The sequence below is a fragment of the Dipodomys merriami genome, unplaced genomic scaffold, assembly GCF_024711535.1.
Source record: "Dipodomys merriami isolate MVZ:Mamm:240054 unplaced genomic scaffold, mDipMer1.0.p SCAF_7, whole genome shotgun sequence".
NCBI lineage: Eukaryota > Metazoa > Chordata > Mammalia > Rodentia > Heteromyidae > Dipodomys > Dipodomys merriami.
Window position 1 is genome coordinate 71,148,677 of NW_027206290.1, and position 23,623 is coordinate 71,172,299.

At 41.5% G+C, this 23,623-nt stretch overlaps 2 protein-coding genes across 5 annotated transcripts in view; one reads left to right on the forward strand and one right to left on the reverse strand.

The window, feature by feature from the left end:
• Nucleotides 1–202: 202 nt before the first annotated feature.
• On the reverse strand, nucleotides 203–23,293 carry Eif2s2 (eukaryotic translation initiation factor 2 subunit beta). The gene is made up of 9 exons (XM_070007088.1): nucleotides 23,132–23,293; nucleotides 17,599–17,776; nucleotides 16,009–16,112; nucleotides 11,375–11,510; nucleotides 10,200–10,300; nucleotides 9,547–9,695; nucleotides 5,205–5,261; nucleotides 2,816–2,901; nucleotides 203–1,683 (listed from the first exon to the last, which is right to left on the reverse strand). Exons 1-9 carry the CDS (start codon nucleotides 23,144–23,146, stop codon nucleotides 1,508–1,510), a joined length of 1,002 nt encoding a protein of 333 aa, XP_069863189.1. The 5' UTR covers nucleotides 23,147–23,293; the 3' UTR covers nucleotides 203–1,507.
• Nucleotides 3,835–23,623, forward strand: part of Asip (agouti signaling protein) — a 189,288-nt gene continuing 169,499 nt past the window's right edge. For 2 of the 4 annotated variants that reach the window (XM_070007089.1, XM_070007092.1), the window contains exon 1: nucleotides 23,470–23,582. The gene's annotated coding sequence lies outside the window, so the exon portion shown is untranslated. Of the gene's footprint in view, nucleotides 4,736–23,469; nucleotide 23,623 lie in introns of those variants that run through there. The other 2 variants (XM_070007091.1, XM_070007090.1) reach the window with 2 other exon arrangements.

Sequence of the window (23,623 nt, forward strand, 5' to 3'; positions counted from 1 at the left end):
TGACTGTGTTGAGTTCAGATGATCCACAGTGAACCATTTTCAGTAGACAGTCAATACCACTTTACTATTTCAGCTGAGAATTGGCTTTGAAAATGCAGTTTCAAACTATTGAGTCACCATTCTGTTTGCCAACTTGTCAATATGCCTTGCTCCGAGAGGTCCCTCTAAGTAAAGCTATGTACAAAACACACAGATACACAAAAACAGTGGAAAGCTAAGTACACAAGAGGCACTGATCCTTGCTTTATTCACGCAGTAATATTCAACATTGGGAATTGTGTGGGCAGGTACAAAAAAAAGGAAAGTGGGGGTCATAAACAAGCAGTTGGGATCGATCACAGCAACGGTGACAACTCAGCCATTTTATGGTCCCTTCAGGAGGAACTACAGGGTTGAAGGAAGTTCCACCCATTCACAGCCAAGATACTCAACATCACTTGGCTTATACTTTAAGGGTCACAGTGATCAAAAAGAACGTGGTTAAGACATTTAGAACTAAGTGAGTGCTCCTAGGTCACTTGGTATGGACAATATGGTAACAGGAAAAGTTCCCTTATCCTCAGCATATATGAGCAAGGCAGATCATAGCACAGACACAAGGAGGTCTCCCTTGTGTGCCAACGGAGAATACCTTCCAGTCAAGTCCTCAGGAGACAACTGGAGGCACCACCACACAGGCAGCAGCAACTCTTGGTTTCTCTCTAGCATCATTTGGCTCAAGAGTTCCCTATAGAGCACATATCAATGCTTCCTTGCCAACACAGATGCCCAATTTGCATTAGTGTGCCTGTTAGGGCAAATAAGGAAGAGAATTCTGAGGGGAGAGTATCCCTAGCACCTTTATTTCCCTCTGCAGAGCTGTTACCTACCACATGAGAGAAATGACTTGGCAGTGAGGTAGGACCAGCAATCCTCACATAGGAATTCAAACTGAGGTATTCCCTGGACAATGAATGCAAACATGCAGTTATCCCAGTCTCATGCTCCAACCACCCTTTCTTGTGGGAAGTCATGGCTACTATAGCCACAAATCTCAAAAAGTTGAGGATAGTAATAGCTGCCCACTGAAGTGCTTGCAGATGTTTCTCAGGACAAAGACACAGACCTCAACAAAGCCCAGACATATACTTGTCCTTTTGTTTCTCAATTCACTGAGCACATTTTTTAAGAAAAAAAAAAAAAACCAAAAAACTGAAAGACAAACCATATTGAAAGAATCACTGTTATAATAACTTTAATTTATCTTGCATTTTACAGAAGTCTATGAACGATTTTAAAAAAGCACCTCCTTACCCCATCATGTTTCTCTGACAGTTGTTAAGTAGGTAATGAGTATGTCAACAGCTTGAGCATCGGCATCTTGCAAGGATTTCAGATCAATCACCTGCCAAAGAACTTGGCAGCTTTTCTATCTTGTTTTTAATATAATGGTATATCCACTCTGATGATAAACCTGTCCAGCCAAATCTCCACAAAACACTTTGCAAAATCAGTGGTGATTAGCAAATTAGTTAGCTTTGGCACGGAGCTGTGCTCGCTTGCCTGTGACAGCCTGGAAGCCGGTTTTGATACTGGCAACAGAGCATCGAGAATGACAAGTTTCACACTGTAAGAAATAGAGTCGGGTGTCCTTCTGCAGGATTGTGTCCGGTGACCGGCATGTATGACAAGTAACATATTCCTCTGCAGAAAAAACACACAGCATTTTAAGTAGCCTCAGATAGGCACAGAAATACATCTACACAGTAAGCACTGGCCCAGGACAGTTTATCTACTTAGACCAGGGAATCACTAAGCTGTTATTAAAACAAACCAGTGGGTCACACCTATAATCCTAGCTAATCAGGAGGCTGAGATCTGAGGATCACCGTCCACCCACCCAGGCAGGAAAGTCTGTGAGACTCTTATCTCCAATAAACAACCAGAAAACTCAAGTGGCACTGTGGCTCAAGTGGTAGAGTGCTAGCCTTGAGCTGAAGAGCTGAGGACAGTGCCCAGGCCCAGAGTTCAAGCCCCATGACTATACATGCACACACGCCTGACTCCAAATGCTCCAGGATAAAAAGAAACTTCATTTTAATCTAGTTGTCTATAGGCAAACCGTTGAGCCTTCCTAAGTAGGAAGGGTAGGTAGTTTAGAAACAAAAGGGGGACCAGGCCAAAACCACAGGCTGGTTTCCCTTGTTTGTCCTTTAGCTCCAGAATTAACCAGCAGGCTTACTTAACCAGATTTTTTTTTTTTTTTTTTTGCTGGTCATGGGGCCTGCACTCTGGGCCTGGGCGCTGTCCCTCAGCTCAAGGTTAGTGCTCCACCACTTAAAGCCACAGCACCACTTCCAGCTTTTTCTGTTTAGTGGTGTTGAGGAATCAAACCCAGGGTCTCATGCATGCAAGGCAAGCACTATACCACTGAGCCACCTTCCCAGCCCACTTGGCCGGATTTTTTTTACCTCACTTTCATTATCAATTTCCCCCAGATCAGACCTGTTTTTCCAAGCTTATTAAAAACAACTCTTGGTCAGGCTGTGGCTCATGCCTGTAATCCTAGCTACTTAGGAGACTGAGATCTGAGGATCACGGTTCAAAGCCAGCCCAGGCAGGAAAGTCTGTGAGACTTTTATCTCCAGTAACCTACTCAGAAAAACTGGAAGGGGTGTGGTGACTCAGGTGTAGAGTGTTAGCCTTGAGCTGAAGAGCTGAGGGGCAGCATCCAGATGAGTTCAAAACCCATGATAGGAAAAAAAAAAAAATCCTCAAAACATTGCATGCTATAACATTCCATAGTGACATAATAATAATCAAACTGTACACTTACTGATATATCTTCTCAAAACATTTTCTATCTGTTTCTGTTGGAATCTTCCTTTGATTACAAGTTGGTTATTACCATCTATAGAGCCGCTATGAAGGGGGGGGAAAAATACCCATTATTTTTTGCTTTTTTTCCCCTGAAGGAACCAAATTCTAGCATCTTTGGTGGATTTAAATATACCCAGTGGTGTAAGATAAGTTCTAGGATCAGCAGACTACACTTATTTATATTTAATCAAGTTAGCTTAATGCCTGCTCACCTACTCATATTTCTTAACTTTAAATCCAATTTCAAGCAACTCTATTTCAGATTTATAATGGATTTTTAATCTAAAACGAACTGATTCTTTGTGTTTCACCCTATTCATCCCAAAAAGAAAAACTCTTACTGAATTGCATTAGCATGTGTAATGCAAGTAACAAGCTATAAAAATACATGAAAAGGCTGTATGTATTTTATTTAAAACTTATAAGCCAGGTATAGTGGTATGCATCTATAATCACAGTAGGTGACTTAAGCCCAGTAGTTAGTTCAGACAACATAGCAAGACCTATCACAAATAAAAATTCCAAGCACCAAACACTTTGACCCAGTGATAGTTAAAAATCTAAAAAAAAGCCGGGCGCTGGTGGCTCACGCCTGTAATCCTAGCTACTCAGGAGGCTGAGATCTGAGGATCGCGGTTCAAAGCCAGCCCGGGCAGGAGAGACCGTGAGACTCCTATCTCCAATAAAACCACCAGAAAACTGGAAGTGGCGCTGTAGCTCAAGTGGTAGAGCGCTCGCTTTGAGCTGAAGAGCTGAGGGACAGCGCCCAGGCCCAGAGTTCAAGCCCACGACCGACAAAAAAAAAAAAAAAAAAAAAATCTAAAAAAAAATACAGTTGCAAATTGGCTGTTTATGTAAATTTTTAATATGTGAGTACATTGCTAGAACCTATCCCATGATTCTTTTAATGGTAAGGATCCAAAGGCTATGGTGATTCAAATGTAAGAAATTTTTTTTATTCAGTCATTAAAAAAAAAAATCTTAGCTCTAAAATATATTACCATAAGCTAATTACCACTTGTCATTTATATCACATGACTACAAACTAAAATTTTTCAAAACACGGGTACATTGTTAGCTTTTGTTCCTTTATTTAAACTGTAGTAAATATGTATTTAAAACCTACAGTTCTGAGGCTGGGAAGGTAGCTCAGCGGTAGAGTGCATGCCTTGCAAGCATGAGGCCCTGGGTTCAATTCCTCAGCACCACATAAACAGAAAAAGCCGGAAGTGGCACTGTGGCTCCAGTGGTAGAGCACTAGCCTTGAGCTGAAGAGCTGAGGGACAGCGCCCAGACCCAGAGTTCAGGCCCCATGACCGGCAAAAAAAACAAAAACAAAACAAAAAAAACCTACAGTTCTACAACAAAGCTCACATGTATACCACTGACCACTATTCTTTAACAAACATCACAGCAAGTTTAACAAAGTCCAACTGTGTTTTAACAAAAGCATAAAAAGCCCAAAACACTGAATTATCTTTTTATTGCCCAGTGATAAAAATGCTTTTAAGAGCTCAAGCTCCAGATGCAAGCACACTGAGCTTGTATTTGGACTTAGCAATGTGACCTAGAATTCACTGAACTTTATTTCCAAATCTGAGAATAGTTATTTTCTATTTCTAGAACTGTTATATCTAGAACTGTTATAAAGTTTAAGTGAGTTGGTACACAAAATGGCACTTGGTATAGTACCCAGCACATAATATGTATTCAATATGTGTTGTCAGCATAATGACCTAATCTACAATTGTTTATTTCTAGAGGAATATAATTCCCTCCAGTAGGCAAAGGCATCTGCCAAGGCTCCATGAGATCCTGGCTTCCCTGAATGGGCATGGACTGGCTCAATGACTTCATAAGTGAGCCCTGCAGACAGGCAAGTAGCCAGTTGTTTCAATGTTTTCTCTTGTGACAGTCAGTAACTTAGAAGCTCTACTTCTTTACTAGCCTTATACCAGTTAAAGAAAACAGGCTCTTGGGCTGGAGATGTAGCTCAAGAGAGAACACTTGCCAACCAAGAGCAATTCAAACCTCACAGATCTAAAACAGAAAATTCTGAGATAATGGGATTCTCTTGAAATCTATTATTTGCTCCAAATAAAAAGTGTTCCAAGAGTGACAAGAAAGTTAAAAATGGTGGTACCCATGATAGCCACTGCCTACACCTTAGCACCAAGCTTTCCTATAGAAATTAAGCCATCTCACACCACACCCTACTGACCTGAAAATTCCCTGGATTATCAGGTGACTGTCTTGAGCATGTTTAGTAATCTTTTCAGATTAAGGGTGGTTCTTCTTAAATGTCTATTGGTACTCTCTGTACATAACTATTGATAGTTTCTTACCTTGTACCCAATTCTGCCAATAAAAACGCAAGGAGATGTTTGGGCTGACGATGTAATCTAGAAAAAAATCAAATACATCTTTCATGTACATCTGACCGAACTTCTGAAAATCCATCCAGTTCACTTTATCAATTAGCTATCCAGTGATTTCCATTGCACGGTCACTTGAACTTTGAAATAAAGTACTATATAATTCCACTTATTTATGTTTCAATGCTTAAAAAGCAGAATCACATAGATGTACATATCTAAAAACATGGATGGGAGCTGGGACTGTGACTCAGTGGTAGAATGCTTGCCTAGCATGCATGAAGCCCTGGGGGATTCCTCAGTACCACTTAAACAGAAAAGGCTGGAATGGTACACGGTGGCTGAAGTAGTGGAACACTAGCCTTGAGCAAAAGAAGCTCAGGAACAGTACCCCAGGCCCTGAGTTCAAGCCACATGACTGGCTAAAAAAAAAAAAAAAAAAAGAACATTGATGGGTTAGATAGACACTTTATACGATAGTATCTTTGTGAAGGAAGGAAGGATCAGAAGAGACACAGGTGGTCTTCACTGTAGAACTCTTTCAAGGCTGGTTTAAGGTGAAATTAGGAAGATCTCATCTCAAAAACCAAGCTGGGCACTGTGATGCACACTTACAATCCCACTACACAAGAAGTACAGACATGAAGACTGACATTCAAGACTGCTAATTTGGCAAAAAAAAAAGCAAGATACTATCTGGAAAAATAACTAAAGCAAAAAAAGAGCAAGTTGTGGCTCAAGTAGTAGGATAATGTCTTAGCGAGCATGAGATCCTAAGTACAAACCCCAGTTCCATCAAATTAATAACCAATTCATAACATGACGACATTAAATACATTCAATTCAATGGAGTTACCATTTTCCTTTTAGAACAAGATAGGTCTACTAAAAATAAATAAAATAGCAGGTGCTGGTGGCTCAATGCTACTATAATCCTAGCTACTGAGGAAGCAAAGATCTAAGGGCTACAGAATGATACCAGCCCAGGCAAGAAAAAGCCCATGAAGACTCACATCTCAAATTAGCCAGCAAAAAGCCAAAGGAGAGCAGTGGTTCAAGTGGCAGAATGCCAGTCTTGAGTGATAAAGCCAAGAAAAGTGCCCAGGCCCTGAGTTCTAGCCCCAGCACCACCATGTACACACATATTCAAAGAGAGGGATGGGCATGGTGGCATACACCTAAAATCCAAGTACTCGGGAGGTAGAGGTAGAAGGAACAAGGTGGATCATGGTACCAGCCATGACTGGGGGAAGGGGAGGGAAGCCAAGTGAGGAGCAAGGCAAGGTGGTTCACACCCGTAATCCTAACCACTCAAGAGGCTGAGATCTGAGGATCACAGTTTGAAACCAGCCTAGACAGTAAAGTCCATGGCTCAAGTAATAGAGCACAAGCCTTGATCACAACAGTTCAGGCACAGCACCTAGGCTGAGTTGAAGCCCCAGGACTAGCCCACACACACACACATAAAAAGCCAACTGAGGAAAGGTACCTGGAACTAGTACTGGCACACACACAAAAAAATATAATTAAAAAAGCAAATATTAATGCCATTCAATATATTATTTTTACTTCTAAAATCTATTATAAGCCAGGTGCTGATGGCTCACACCTATAATCTTAGCTACTCAGGAGGCTGAAATAAGAGGATCATGGTTCCAAACCAGTCTAGGCAATAAACTCTGTCTTGAGACACATCTCAAATAAACTATTCATAAAAGGTATAAGCGGCACTGAGGCACAAGTGGTAGAGTACTTAACTTGAGCAAAAGAAGCTCAGAGACAATGCCCAGGCCTAGAGTTCAAGCACAAGGACCAGCCAAAAAAAAAAAAGTATTAAAAACAACAAAATCAAGCTGCATGATGGTTACTCATGCTTATAATTCCAGCTACTAGAGAGGTGGAAATTGAGAGGATCACAGTTCAAGGGTAGCCTGGGCAAATAGACCCTGTCTTGGACACAAGCTGAGCATAGTGTGTTGTCCTTTCCTCTCAGCCATGTGGAAGGCTGAAAGTAGGATTGTAGTCAGAAGCTAATCCTGGAAAAAAAGTGGGACTATCTGAAAAGTAACCTAAAAAGCAAAAGGGGTGGAGGTGTGGCTCAAGTAATGCAGCATTTGCCTATCAAATGCAAGGCCCAAAGCTTAACCTTAGTTCTACTAATAAGTATATAATCAAACAAGAATGCTTCTTTATTGCTGGTAGAAGTGTAAATTGAAGCAAGCAGCAGTTTGCCAATGTTTGCTATGAAAATACCCTTTCCTGCTGGGCAACAATGGCTCACGCCTGTAATCTTAGCTACTCAGGAGGCTGAGATGGGAGGATTGCTGTTCAAAGCCAACCCAGGCAGGAAAGTCTGTAAGACTCATCTCTAATAAACCACTAGAAAACCGGACGTGGTTCTATGGCTCAGGTGGTAGAGCTGAAGAGTGCAGGGACAGTGCCCAAACCCAAAACCCACGACACACACAGACAGACACACACACACAGACAGACAGACACACACACACACAGACACACACACACAGACACACACACACACAGACACACACACACACAGACACACACACACACAGACACACACACACACAGACACACACACACACAGACACACACACACACACAGACACACACACACACACACACACACACACACACACACACACACTTTCCTTTAATTCAGCAATTCCATTCTGACACAAGGCTCTATTTTGAGCTTCCCCCCAAAAAAGATAGGGTCTGACTATGTAGCCCAGGGTGGCCTAGAATTTCTGATCCTTTGTCTGCCCCCCAGGCCTAGGAACTGGGATTTATAGGCATGCTTCACCACACCCAGCTTTCTGAGTTCCCATTAAGTCTAAAGACGTATTTTTAGACATCTTTAGAAGTTTTACTTCCAATAAAACCTGGTAGCAATATGTACAACTAAGGAACTATTTCAAAACTCATGAACATTATTTGATGACAAGCTTTATGACATATTAAGAAATTACATTAAAATAAGTATGGTAACAATTTATCTAATATGTGCATCACGTTGACAAATATTTAAGTAAGGTAATCAGTGTGTGTGTGTGTGTGTGTGTGTGTGTGTGTGTGTGTGTGTGTGTGTGTGTGTGTGTGTGTGTGTGTGTGTGTGTGTGTGTGTGTGTGTGTGTGTGTGTGTGTGTGTGTGTGTGTGTGTGTGTTACTCAGGGCTTCATATTTGTTAGGCAAATGTTCTACTGCTTGAGCCACACCTCCAGCCCCTTTATCTCTGCTTATTTTTGAAATATAAGTTTCGCTTTTTGCTGTAGATTACAATCCTATTTTACACTTTCCACCACAGCTACGGTAAGTGCATACCACGATTCAGCACTTTCTGTTGAGATGGGATCTTGGGAACTTTTTGGCCTTGGGTGATTTCCAAGTGTGATCCTCCTGCTTCCCACCTGAGTACAGGCATGAGCTACCAGAATCTGGCTAGTTATCTACCTCTTTATGGTGGTTTCCCAGTGCTTTTTCATTTTCTTCTAATAGTTTTCCAAGTGAGCATATATACTACTGTTCTTATCAGCAAAAAAGTCTAAAACACTTAAAAGTAATGAAAATAAGGGGGTCACCTCACTTATATATATACTTATCACTTTTTTTCTTTGTCAGTTGGGCCTGAACTTGGGGGCTGGGTGCTGTCCCTCAGCTCTTCAGCTCAAGGCTAGAGCTCCACCACTTGAACCACAGCACACTTGTGGCTTTTTCTGCTTATCTGGTGCTGAGGAATTGAACACAGGGCCTCAAGCACACAAGGCAAGCACTCTACCACTGAGCCACCTTCCCAGCCCAGTACTTATCACTTTTGAAACTGAAGAACAAGTAATAACATAGATAAGTGAACAGAATGGACTTGCCAAAAAAGGTGTGAGTATTCTGAAGAACTCCAGGCCCAGGCAGTGACTTGGAGCTGATGCTGGCACAGAATATAATGCTAAGAAGGAGAGCAGAAGTCCTGACAACAACTATGCAAGGAGGAGTCAATCCAAAAATGAGCCACTTTCCTAGAGTGCACTGCTAGCTTGGCAGGCCTGACAGGCGGAACTCTTCCCCCTTCTTATTCTTTCTCCATCTAGTCAGCATTCACTCCTGTCAGTCACTCTATCATCTCTGGATGCCATGAAATGAGCCCTAAGACATATGAACTGTGGCCTCCCTCAACCTACCCCCTACACTGTGTAACACCTTTTTGAACCTGCACGAATCCACAGTAAGGACATTCATTATCCTTAAAACAACACTAAGAATCTGGATTTGGAATGAAAGCTCTCCTTAACCCACTTACAATTTACAGATATCTGTAAAGTTGACAAATGAAGTTTTCTTGGTTCCTACTCGGACAACCTGTGGTGGTTTCATAACAAATTTCCTTTTCTCGCCAGCAACCATATCTGGATTCTTTTCCCTCATGATGTTGAATACTCGATTCAGTAGCTGAAAAGATAAAGTGGTATTCAAATACACTCTTACTAAATATACACATACTGCTGCATATTCTGCAAGCTCTTCTGAGGGCAGTAACTCATTACCAACTAGGATCTTACCCTTTATGGATGCTCAGTTTTTCTTTGCTAAAAGTTAAATGAACAAATGAGCTCCCATTGATTGTGTTTTTACAGCAAAATACTTGATACATGGAAAAGATTCAGTTATCCCTAAATAAGCAAACCTAAGCCAGACATAAATTAGCAACTTTGTCACCAAGGCCCATCTGATTCCCAGAGAGCTCCACATTTTGTAAACTCAGATAGGAGCAGTGAGTTTACAAAAGACTGTCACATTCTGTGCAAGGCTACTCCATGAGTGGCATCAGGAAATACTATGCATTGGCACCAAGACCTCTCCACATCTTTTTCCCCATCTATCTGTATTTTAATGGTCTCTTCAATTCAGCTGCTTTAGTGACCAGTTTAGCCCTTCTCAACAGAACTTACTTACCTCCTCATATGTGTAGTCTCTTTCTGAGCCTGCCCAAGCAGGCCCTGTCTGGTTACTGAATGAGATACCATCATCTTTTTTGCTGTCTTCATCTTCTAGAGCTGCAGATAACAAAGAATGAAGGATGGACCATGCTACAATAACCAAGGGGGGAGGGAAGATCTACAGAAATCCCCTTTCACAATATCTTCAAAGCATGGCTCATTACAATTCCTTTTCTTTATAGATGGGGATATAATTACTTAAAAAAAAAATCTTATAGGCCAGGTGCTAGGGGCTCATGCCTGTAATTCCAGCAGGCTGAGAACTAAGGATCACAGTTTAAGGCCAACCTGGACAGGAAAGCCCATGAGACCCATCTCCAATTAATCTTGAAAACATGAGCTGTGGAGGTAGTGCTAGCTTTGAGCAAAAAAAGCTCAAGGCTAGGGCCCAGGCCTTGAGTTCAAGCCCCAGGGCCAGCACACACACAAAAGATCTCTGAGACATTTATGATAATACAAATGTAACTTAACAAATGTAAGATAAAATATTACACATTAGAATAAAAAGTCCAACTGTTCTGAAGTACATTAGAATAAAAAGTCCAACTGTTCTGAAGCACATAAATTTCAACATCCATAAAAACACACATATACACACACACACACAAAGGAAGAATGAAATCTTTAACTTTCTTGTACAATACTTTTGAAGGTCAGGAAAAATTTTAATTTTAAACTTTTTTTTTCTTTTTTGGTAGCCGTTTTGAGGCTTGAACTCAAGGGTGTAGGTACTGTCCTTGAACTTTTGTACTCAAGCATAGTGCTCTATCATTTGAGCTACAGCTCCACTTTCAGGTTTGGCAGTTAATTGGAGAAGAGAGGAGAAGAGAGTCTCATGGACTTTCCCAGCCTCCGAGCTAAGATTACAGGAATGAGCCATCACTACCCAACTACTTTAATTTTCAGTTACAGTAATTTTTCTAAGTCTGAATTAGAATTTGTAATCTAATTATCAAATTCTGCCATGAAATCTTTGACCATCATTGTCAAGCTAAGATTCCTTTCAGCCCTCATTATTATGCAATGAAAATAAGGAGCAGGAAAAGTTTAAAAAAAGTAAAGCTCCCCAACCCCAAGCAAGGACACTATAGCTTACTAAGTGATCAAGAAGCTATTAATTCCCAATATTACCTTCATCTTTTTCTAGTATTTCATCTTCATCTGGGAATTTGACATTCTTCTTTTTCTTCTTTTTATTGCCAAGCATGATATCAAGGTCATCTTCTGGCTCAGCTGGCTCTTGAGCATCACCTTCAATCTTAAGATCCTAAGAAATTGAGATAAGTGTCAAAATTTCTACCCTCGAACCATTCTTTAAAAAAAAATTACTGGGGCAAGAACCATTTTTTGGGGGTGGCGAATAATATTCAATGCTAAAGTTACAAATGATACATGTCTCTTATAGAAAGGCCAAAGTGGCCCAGAAATTCTGTCATTTAAATTATAAATTAAAACTTTTGTATTCAAGGCTAGAATTATACCACTTGAGCCATAGCTCCACTTCCAGCTTTTTGGTGGTTAACTGAACAATCTTAGGATTTTGGTGGCTTCTAACCACAATCTTCAGATCTTAGCCTCCTTATTTGTTAGGATTACAATAAGCATAAGCTACCAGTGTCACTGGCTCAAGATACTGTTGTGAATTGTTCCTATGTTTTATCCTTCCCTTTTATTCAGTCTCATATATCTTTACCCATGTTTCCAAATAGGGCTTATCAGACTTTTTCTTTTTCTAGTGGGTCGTGGGTTTTGAACTCAGTCTAGACGTTGTCCCTCAGCTCTTCAGCTCAAGGCTAGCACTCTTAACCACCTAAGCCACCACGCCCCTTTCAGTTTTTCCAAGTAGTTTATTGGAAATAAAAGTCTCACAGACTTTCCTGCCTGGGCTGGCTTTGAACCGTGATCCTCAGATCTCAGCCTCCTCAGTAGCTAGGATTACAGGCGTGAGCCACTAGCACCCAGTCATAATCATTTTTTTAAAATGATTTTTCAAAGGTTCTAAACTATTGGGGGCGAGGGGAGGAGAGGATGGATTAGTACTCAGGGTTTAACTCAGGGCCTTCTGCTTCTGCTTATTAGCCTTCTCACTCAAGGCTGAGGCTCTACCACTTGAGACACAGGCTCTACGTCTGGCTTTTTGGTGGTTAATTGTATTATTTATTATTTAATCATAAAAGATACAACTCAGTAATAGCCAAGTGGAAGTAATGCAGTAAGACAAGGTGTATGGTAACTAGGTGGTGACCGTTCCAAGTAAGCAAGGATCTCTAGGTAGACCACGTTCCTAGCACCTCAGTAAAGTCACCAAGCTAAAAGCTCTCTGCAAGCAATCATTTAGGGATTTCACTTAAGAAAGCATAACCAATTAAACTACTGGCTACGTGTGACAGATCTCACTCTCTAGACCTTTCATTCTAACCATCTCATCATGACCTGATCAATCTTTCTAGTGATTAGCCTTCACTCTGAAGCTAGCCAGAGGCAACCCAGACACCAGTCTTCTTGTTAGTGTCAGGAATCACAGAAACTAAATATTTATCTTTTGTTATCCCACATTGGCATGGCACCACACTAGGATACCTTTACTTTAAACATCATTTCAATACATCACAAGAGGCATAAAACTCATGAGGAATTGAAAGTCATATGATGAATATGTACAGACAAGGTACAGCTTGACCCTAAGAGTAATTGCTGAAGTCATGGATAAAGGGGCACAATACAGTTTAGAGATGATTCAAAATACTGTTTTTGACCAGTTCATCCAACTCCTATCCCAAGAATACTGTCAACATTACAAATTTGGGGGCTGGGAAGGTAGCTCAGTGGTAGAGTGCTTGCCTTGCATGTGTGAGGCCCTGGGTTCGATTCCTCAGCACCACATAAGCAAAAAGAAAAAAGCCGGAAGTGGCACTGTGGCTCAAGTGGTAGAGCGCTAGCCTTGAGCTGAAGAGCTGAGGGACAGCGCCCAGGCCCAGAGTTCAGGCCCCATGACCAGACCCCCCCCCCAAAAAATTACAAATTTGGCGTGCCTGTATCTTGAACTGTTATTGTGACAATGACTACAGTAACTTCAGAAATCTTATCAACAGAAAAGCTGGAATTAGTGGGAGTAAATAAAATTTGTAACTTCAAATCCAATTGTACAGTCTTGATGCCACATCAATCAGCCCACTGTATTAGCTAGATTCCACACAAACATGAAACTGGCTATTGATGAAGTACGTGAGATAAGAGTGAATAAGAAACTTAGAAATGATAAATATAGGAGTCTTATACTCCATTTTGGGAGTGGGGAAAATGGTTCCTCACCATTTCACTTTATCCTAATATGCTAAAATAAACCCTTGTTAAAACTTAAAAAAAAGACTATAAATCAGTTCATACCATCCAGCCTCCAGTCCTATATTTACTAACTCAAGGTCTATAGCCAAGCTGAGGCCAAGATACAGCAAAAGGTAGAGAGTAGCAAAAAAAAAAAAAGAAAAAGAAAAAAAAGTTTTTCAAAATTGTTAAAAAAAACAATTGTCACAAAATTTACACAAACAATTTGTTATCCATGCCTTGCTAGATGACCGAGATCCCTGCAACAGCCTCTTAATATTATGGTTTCAATCACAGAAAAAAAGTATTCCAAACAATAAAAGAAGAACTGACCAGCAACATTTCAGGATAAAAGCTACTGGAGAAAATTATCTGACATAACCTTATTAACCTTCTGTAACACATCTGTTACTCTAGTATATGTATTTAAACCTCATTTATTCAGTAAAATCTGAGCATTTCTCTCTCTCCATTTCCCTACAGTAATAACAAGGTAATTCCCAAACCAGGGGAAATTAGATACAACCAGGTAAAATTACCATCTTCTAAGGTATTCTACATTATCCCTGTACTAGTTTCTTTGTTTTTGTCAGTCGTGGGGCTTCAACTCTGGGCCTGGGTGCCTGTCCCTCAGCTCTTCAGCTCAAGGCAAGCACTCTACCACTTGAGCCACAGTGCCATTTCCTTTCTGGTGGTTAAGAGTATCACGGACTTTCCTTCATGGGCTGGCTTTGAACCACGATCCTCAGATCTCAGCCTCCTGAGTAGCTAGAATTACAGACATGAGCCACTGGCACCGGGCTTAAAGTTTCTTTGGAAACAGGAAACATTCACTTTATTATCCAAGCAATTAGCAAACCAATGCCTGACTCATTATAATCACTAATACACATTTGCATAAAAAAAAACTATAGCACTATTCCCAAAAGTCAATAGACTGCTGCATAAATGTCCTGTTGTATGTGGATATACCTTGAGTTTTTCTTCACCAAAGAATTTCTGGGCTGGGAATGTGGCTTAGTGGTAGAGTTATTACCCAGCATACATGAAGCCCTGGATTCAATCCCTTAGTACCACATACACAGAAAAAGCAGGAAGTAATGCTGTAGCTCAAGTGGTAGAGTGCTGGCCTTGAGCAAAAGCAGCTCAGGGACAGTGCCCAGGCCCTGAGTTCAAGCCTCAGGACTAGGGGAATGGGGAGGGGGGAAGAAAAAAAAGAAAACATTTTTGAAGAGGATACAAAATGAGATGCATGTGTATGTATGTTCCTGCTCTTCTCTGTGAATGCATAAATCTGATAAAACTTGCTCTATGATCTTTCTTTTTAATGGCATATGTGCTTTGCTAAAGTGATTCTTGCACAGGTTTTTGTTTATTTAAATGGTAATTCAAATTAGTGCTTAACTATAATCACAGCTACTAAGGAGGCAGAAGCAGGAAAAATTCAAAGCCAACTTGGGTAGTTAGTGAGACAAACAAGAACAAAAGGATGGGGCTTTACTTAAGTGGCGAAGTTTTTGCCTAACATGTATAAAGCTGAGTTTAATACCTAGTATTGCCAAATAAATGAAATGAAAAAAATAGTAGCTTTGGGATGGGAGGGGAGAACAGACTTCAGCTCCTGCTTCTATCTACCCTCCATTTCACCTATCTACCCAGCTAAATACTTCCTATTCAAAAAAAATTTTGAGATCATTTGTACTGAAATGACTAATAGACAAGTACACGGTCTGAAGTCATTATATAAGATCAGACAACCCCAGAGAGTAACCTGGGTGGTCTAGTTTGCCTATGGGCTGCCGTGTCAACCACCACAGTCTGGAGGCTCATTCTCTGCTGCTAGCAGAAGCTTACTTAACCAAAACAATGCAAACAAAATTAGAAATATCTGTTCCACAAGATTTCTCACAGCAAAAACCTCAGTAAAGTCACGAGAAATTTATGATTAACTCAGTGGCATGAAGTGAAATATGTAAGACATACCTTATTAGGAGCTAGGAATGTGGCTTAGTGGTAGAGTACTTGCCTATCATGTATGAAGCCCTGGGTTCAATTCCTTAGTACCACATACACAGAAAAAGCAGAAGTGACTCTGTGGCTCGAGTGATAGAGTGCTAGCCTTAAACAAAACAAGCTCAGAGACAGTGCCCAGGCCCTGAGTTCAAGCCCTAGGACCAGCAAAAACAAAGAAAAAGAAAAAAAAAAAGGATACCTTGTCAGGAACTAGGGGCAGGGCTTAACTTGTACAGTACCTGTCTAGCAAGCAAGAGACACTGAGTTCAAACCCAGTACTGAGGGAAAAAAAAGATACTTTGTCAGATACATTCATTAAGAAATTACTTTAACAGTGATAACAATGTAAGAAAAGTTATTTAGGAGATAAAAGTGGGAGAAACCTTTTAAGAGGTCAAGTTTTACCTTCAACAAGAAAGCAATACTACCTTTACACCTTCTTCTGCTTCATCAATATCAAATATCTTTTTTGTTTTTTTCTTCTTTTTCTTTTGATTAAAGAAGTTTAAATCATCAAGATCATCAGAAGCATCTAAAAATTGATTGGGATCATCGATTATTAACTTGCAAGAGGCAATGCATCAAATTGTTTTGTTAGGCCAACTCTAGCAGTTCCCAACCAGAGGTCATGGTTCTGAAAAACACCCTATCACTAGGAGTCCATGGTGAGAACATTGGTTTAGTAAAGTAACTATACCATTCCTTACTGCTTTTAAGAAAAGGTGAGAGCACTAAACACAATTTCTAAGACTTCAGATTTATCTCTTCACTTTTGCCTATCCCTAATGCCCCCACCTGCCTCCAATACTACAATCCCCTGCTCCAGCCCTATTGAACTTCTTCTAGTTCCTAATGTAGTATATGTGTAGTCTCGTACTACTAAGTCTCCCCATGAGTCCAAGCAGCTAGGTCTCTATCTCACAGATCTTGGTCACTAATCCTGTTAAGTGGGGTTAGCTGTCCTTTGGGTGCCAATACATTTTGTTCACTCCAACTGAGGTAACCACTATCACTTAACTTGTCTAGCTATGATCCCTTACTAAGAGGATGAGCCATGTTCAACTGAATCTTAGTGCCCAGGTTCAACATTTTACTGAATCAATCACCCAAAGTCCTTATATAAATTATCTTATGCTAATTAAAATAACGACTACACCTTTAACTTTGAATACTGATGTAATTGTTCCTACTATTAAGATTCCGTTCAATAACTTTTTGCTCTGCCCTACTATTTTCTAAAAATATTTTAGAATCCGTAGCTAGTTTTTTCAAAGATTTATGAATTCATTTTATCTTATTGCAACAGAAATTAATTACAAACATGTGCAGGACACTTACTAGCACATGGCATTTACTCAAGGAATGTCAGTTTTCTCTATTCCAGCAGTATTATATTCAATGCAACTTGAGTTGTTTTTTGTTTTTTTGTGAAAATACCATACAGAGGTGTTACAATTACATGGGCAAGGTAATGGGTGCATTTCTTATCAAGCATTGTTGCCTCCTCCTCTGTTTCCCCTTACCATCCCTTCCCATCTCTCCCGCGTCCCCACCTCCCCCCACCAACTTGAGTTTTCTGAATCATTTATTTTGCTTGAATAGTTAAATTTTGTTAAGAGCATATGTTGGGTGAAAAATCCACACTAGTACCAAAGCCAGATTAGGGACTATAATAATGATTTTTTTACACTTATTTTCAGACTGGCTAAAACAAAAAACTTGGTCCTATTTCTTTCTATGTACAGTATCATTAAAACTGGAGGAGACCTGACAGGTCAGACTAGAAAATCAGCCCTGGAATGATGAGGTCATCTTTGCAACTTATAAATTCAGTAGGAATTTCCCTACAACAAATCTATCAGAAATTTGGCAAAATTCAGTGCACATAGGCTGCTGATGGCCTTGGGTTCAATCAAGTGACCTTATAAGGCTAAGAAGTCACTGAGTACACAAAGTCTCTATCACTAAGGGAATCCAAGGGTTCCAGTACACCATTCAACCTGCCATTGTCCACTTGCCTTTTTTCCTACTATCTTCTTCATCTGCCTCCACATCTTTGTCCTCAGTTGGTTCTGGTTCCACTTCTTTTGTTTCGGAGAGCTGTGTTTCTTCTGTCTGGGCATCCCCTTCCTCATCTAACATAAAAGGCTTCTTCTTCTTCTTTTTCTTCTTGCTCATAGTAGGATCAAAAATCATCTGTTTAAAAGATATTGTAAAAAAGAACCAAGTGATTATTTTTAGCAATGTTCACATTCCAAATATGCTTTATCCTCAAAAAGCATACTCTTAAAGCTGAGAGCTGGTGGCTCACGCCTGTAATCCTAGCTACTCAGGAGGCTGAGATCTGAGGATCATGGTTCAAAGCTAGTCCAGGCAGGAAACTCCTTGAGACTCTTATCTCCAATAAACCACTCAGAAAACCAAAGTGTCCCTAAGGCTTAAGTGGTAGAGCACTAGCCTGGAAATGAAGACCACAAGGACATGCCCAGGCACAGAGTTCAAGCCCCACCACCACCCAAAAACAAAAAGCATACTTAAAAAATGAAAAAACAAAATAAAAATAAAAAATAAATTAAAAAAAAGAAAAAAGCATACTTTAAAAGTAATAGTGGGGCTGGGAAGGTGGCTCAGTGGTAGAGTGTTTGCCTTGCATGCATGAGGCCCTGGGTTCGATTCCTCGGCACCACATTATGCAGAAAAAGCTGGAAGTGGGGCTGAGGCTCAAGTGGTAAAGCGCTAGCCTTAAGCTGAAGAGCTGAGGGACATCACCCAGGCCCAGAGTTCAGGCCCCACGACTGACCAAAAAAACAAAAATAAGTAAATAAAAGTAATAAGTATTTGGTATAGTAAATGTCAAAAAAAGTAATCCTAGCTATTCAGAAGGAGGCTGAGATCTGAAATCACAGTTTAAAGCCAGGCCAGGCAGGGAAGTCTGTGAGACTCTTTTTTTTTTTTTATGGGGTCCGGTCCTGAGCAAAAACTTGAGACCCTCCCAAAAAATAAGTAGAAATAAGAAAGGTTGGAGGACTAAGCTCAAGTGATAGAATATTGCTTAGAAAGTAGAAGACCCGAGCTGGAAGGTGGCTAAGTGGTAGAGCTCTTGCCTTGCATGCCTGAGGCCCTGGGTTTGATTTCTCAGCACCACATAAGCAAAAAGAAAAAGCCAGAAGTGGCGCTGTCGCTCAAATGGTAGAGTGCTAGTCTTGAGCTGAAGAGCTGAGGGACAGCGCCCAGGCCCAGAGTTTAGGCCTCACAACCGGACCTCCCCCACCCTGCCCCCCAAAAAAGTAGAAGACCCTAAGTTCACGTTCCAATACTGCCAAAACAAACCAAATTATTGAATCCAATGAATGTAATACTTTTTCAATTATCTCTGCAATTATTTATGTCTGATTCCTATTACTGAAAACTCCTTTAACCAAAGTAATTTCAGTTCCCCAGCATATCATGAAATTCTCAAAAAATACTCAAGATTCTAATAATTTATTTAAGTTCCTTTTTGTCTCAAATATATTAAGGAAACTATTGACTGAGACCAAACTATTGTCTGTAATAAGATAGGGTAGTACTGGTCTTACCCAGTAGAGAAATATCTACAAGGCATTCAGGAATTTTTATACAACCTCATTTCAATTATTCTCTCCTACCAGAATCCAGTTGTGTAAATGGGCAATTTTAAATGAGTCCATCTGAAGAACATTACCTGAATCTTCTAAGATAGAAGAGGCAGGAAGAAGTCTGTCTCCACAGCTGCCCTACTACTCAGCCTTAGTTCACTCAGGTCTGCAGTCTTTCAGGGAAGTTAACTACAGTTCATTCTTGAAATAGGGAGACTTTGGCAGAACAACAAACTGCACTCAAGGCGTTATAAATTTGGTTCTGGCAAGGCATACAATCCATTTATTACATTTTTTTCAAGTATCTGACTCCCTGGAATATTAACTGCCTTTTCACTATTACCATTCAGCAAAAAAGAAGGAATCCTAAAATCATCAGATGATAGAAAGCACAAGTGCTTTCTGAGCCATGAAAAACTTTTTTTTTTGTCGGTCGTGGGGCTTGAACTCTGGGCCTGAGTGCTGTCCCTTAGCTCTTCAGCTCAAGGCAAGCACTCTACCACTTGAGCTACAGCGCCACTTCCGGTTTTCTGGTGGTTTATTGGAGATAGGAGTCTCACGGTCTTTCCTGCCCGGGCTGGCTTTGAACTGCGATCCTCAGATCTCAGCCTCCTGAGTAGCTAGGATTACAGGCGTGAGCCACCAGGGTCCGGCTATGAAAAACATTCTTATTTTAGATGTATAGGTATACAAATTATAACCTTTTAAAGGTTACTAATGAAGGAATCTTTTTTTTTTTTTTTGGTCCAGTCGTGGGGCCTGAACTCTGGGCCTGGGTGCTGTCCCTCAGCTCTTCAGCTCAAGGCTAGCACTCTACCACTTGAGCCACAGCGCCACTTCCGGCTTTTTTCTTATGTGGTGCTGAGGAATCGAACCCAGGGCCTCGAGCATGCAAGGCAAGTGCTCTACCACTGAGCCACCTTCCCAGCCCCGAATGAAGGAATCTTATGCTAAAATAGTTGACATCCCTTCCAAAAACTATCTCTGGATACTTATATAACCTTTTAAAGGTTACTAATGAAGGAATCTTATGCTAAAATAGTTGACATCCCTTCCAAAAACTATCTCTGGATACTTATTTGTGTACATAATATACTCCTTATCTCATTTTATTTATGTAAAGTTGTTTCAAGGAGGCTCATGCCTGTAATTCTACTCAGGAAGCTGAGATATGAGAATCAAGGTTCAAAGCCACCCTGGACAGCAAAATGCTAGAAGTAGAGCTGTGGCTTAAGTGATAAAAGAACTAACTTTGAGTGAAAAAGCAAAGGGACAGCCCCATAACTGGCATTAAAGAAAAAGTTGTAAGTATACCAGGGATTTCAAGCAGAACTCCCAAAACACAAGTTCCTATCAGTCTTGACTAAAACCATGGCTTTTTATGACTTTCATGATGGGCATGAAGGTGGATGTATGCAATCCCAACATTGGTGAGGAGGCTGAGGCAGGACTGTTGGAAGTTGAAGGCTTGCTGAGACAAGGAAGGTTTGAGGCCAACCTGGGCCACATGGAGACCCTCTATCAAATAATGTTATTATAATGTTATTATAATATAATGTTATTATAGTGTTAATATAAAATTGCCTAAGATATTTGGCTTAAAAAGATAAGCAGTTATGTCAATACATCATCTTAAAAAAAAAAAAAAGCTCCAGGGGCCTTTGGCTCACACCTGTAATCCTAGCTACTCTGGAGGCTGAGATCTGAGGGTCATAATTCAAGGCCAGCCCAGGCACGAAAATCTGTGAGACTCTTACCTCCAATAAACCACTCAGAAAACCAGAAATGGTACAGTGGCTCAAGTGGTAGAGCACTAACTAGCCTTGAGATGAAGAGCTCAGGGACAGAGCCCAGGCCCAGAGTTCAAGCCCCATGACCAACTAAAAAAACCAAAACAAAACACAGCAACCCACAACTATGTTTTAATACTGGCCTCTTTCATATTCTAACGTGGGTGCCAGACAGAATAACTTCCACTCTGCAAAGATCTTGACAGTTTATAAATCATTTCAACTCCACATTTTCATTTGGTCTTCACGAATCTAGTTTGAAGTTAGGGAATTTTCCTTAAAATGCTTAAGTTAACCGCACTACATGAAACCAAAAACCACATCCTATTCTTACATTCCTCTACATGTAACTACATTCCACCGGAACGGAAAAGCCAAAGCCCAGAGTTCTAGTCCCTTGCTGTGTGACCTACAAGTTAGCTTCCCCAGACCCCACTTTTCTCTCTACAAAATGACGTACTGGTGGATCCTCTCAGAAGTGCTAAGCTGCACAATACTTTGTTGGCTTCCAAAGTCTACTGATGGAATGCTGGTGCTGCCTTTCTGCTTAGCAAAAAAAAATCCTTTTCATCCTTTGGTAGTGTATTCATTCATTGCATGTCTTTAAAATCCCAATTACCAAAAATGATTCCTTCAGTCCCCCAAATCACTATGGCCTTATTTCTACTTCCTGTGGACCAGTAGCTGCTTCTTCTCATGAGAGTTGTATTCCCTACATTTTATAACGTTATGAACATTTTACCATAGAAATTAATATAGGGAATACTACTTTTACTTGTATTACATTTAAGTAGCTACCTACAAAAAGTTATGAAAAGTTTGGAGCACGAGCAGAAATAAGATGAAATACTACCTCACTGAATTTTCTAATACAGTAGCATAGAGCAATGTCTACCATGAACCTCCTACAAGAACCATCTGCCTCCCTCAGTCTTGACTTCTCTAGCCAAAGCTTCCTAGTCACCAAATGGGGGCAATATAACATAAGTCTGAAATTCTACTTGCTCAGCCACCTAGAATTTGGTTGTAGGCAAATATACAACTCTGTGAGCCTCAGTTTTCCTACCTCTGAAATGGGGACAACAGGAACTACTTCAAAGTATTGTTGTGAGAATCAAATGAGAGCTTGGAGTACCCTCCAGGAAAAAAAGCTAAGAAGCAAGTTCCTTAATTTGCTTTTCAAAGTTCTCCATGAACTATTCAATATCTAACTAACCAATCTGGAGAATACTCCATTTTCTGTGAACACATCTGCCTCTCTCGATCATTCCCTGTGATCATCTCAGTGGCTGGGAATTCTAAGCATCATTCAGGATCTTCCTAAAGGCTCTGTAGAGAGCTTCGAATTTTTCCTCTTCATCCCTATCCAAGGCCCTTACAGGCCAAATTAATTATAAATTCTTCCTGCGATTTTTTGAGGGGGGGGGAGGCTCTGACCCCCCACCGTTAAGCAATTTCATTTTAACCCGGCCAAATCATAAATTTGCTGAGCGGGTGGAGAAGCTAGCTAGCCTCGCATCCACACTTCCCGCTAACGCGTCGCTAGAAGCCGAGGACTCCCCTCTGGACGCTTTCCGGGAAGAGGTCACTTTTTCAAGCTGAAGGATCTTTTCCTCTGTTCCCACCTCCTTCACCCCTCAAAAGGCAGCTAACTCTCGAGAGGAGAACAAGGGCCGGATACCTGCCCAGAAAAGCCAGCCTACAAAGTTCTCTTAGCCCGGGCGCGCCAGGGGCCCGAGGGGGAGGCGCAGTCGAGGGAGCCTGGGCCTCCAGCGACGCGAGTTGCGGCGACAGGGCTCCGGCGGATACAAGAACTCAGGCGTCGCCCATCCCAAACTCGTTCAGTCAGGGGATTAACTAAAGACTCGACCCCAACAGGGAGGGAGACTCAAGTGGGCCCTCCACTCCCGAAAGGCCACCCCAGGAGGAGGCTGGCCTCAGCGCTGTCGCCCACAGGAGAGCGTGGTACGTCCGGGCCTGCCCATTCGGAGCCCTCGCCGGCTCCGCCGCTGCCGGCCGTTTAGGCCCGGCTGCCCCACATGGCGGCCGCCGACCGCTAGGCCGCAGGCCCGGTTTCCCACACTGGGGTGGGTTAGGCTTCCTTCCCTCAGTCCTTAACCCTAGCTTTGGGCTCAGACTCTCACCTCGTCCCCGGACATGGTTGTGGTTTGAGAGGGTTCGGCACGGACGGGAAGTCAGACAGATCAGCTTTAGGCTCCGGCGGTGGCAGCGCGACTCCAACCGATACCTCACTCAGCACCGCACTAGGCTCTTGCATCAGCGAAAGGAAACGACACCCCGCCCTCCTCCCTCCCGTTGGAAGTGCGCCTGCGCGGTGCTGGCTGGGGCGCAGGCGCGCGAAAGAGCCAACCTTGCGCGCTTCGTGTGGCGCGAGTTACCAGGAGACGGTACGGCGCTGTGCATGCTGGGACCTGTAGTTTCCCCGCGGAAGACGGGCGCTTGCGCAGCAGATGTCCGAAGGTTGTGAACGACGACCAGGCGAAGCCCCAGCTCGGTTCTTTTCGCTGGCAGTTACTTCAGCGTCTCCGAGAGATTGGAATTGCTTGTAGAGCGCTGTTCCGGGCCTCTTGAAGAGTAAATTTTGGGGCAACTCCTGGGTTCGGCCAATAAGACAG

What these genes read in the sequence shown, in the direction of transcription:
- Eif2s2 (XM_070007088.1), bottom strand. An exon ending in AATACTAGAAAAAGATGAAG is followed by an intron (nt 10,301 to 11,374) that starts GTAATATTGGGA and finishes TGTTATCTGCAG; the next exon opens with CTCTAGAAGATGAAGACAGC. An exon ending in GAGACTACACATATGAGGAG is followed by an intron (nt 9,696 to 10,199) that starts GTAAGTAAGTTC and finishes TTATCTTTTCAG; the next exon opens with CTACTGAATCGAGTATTCAA.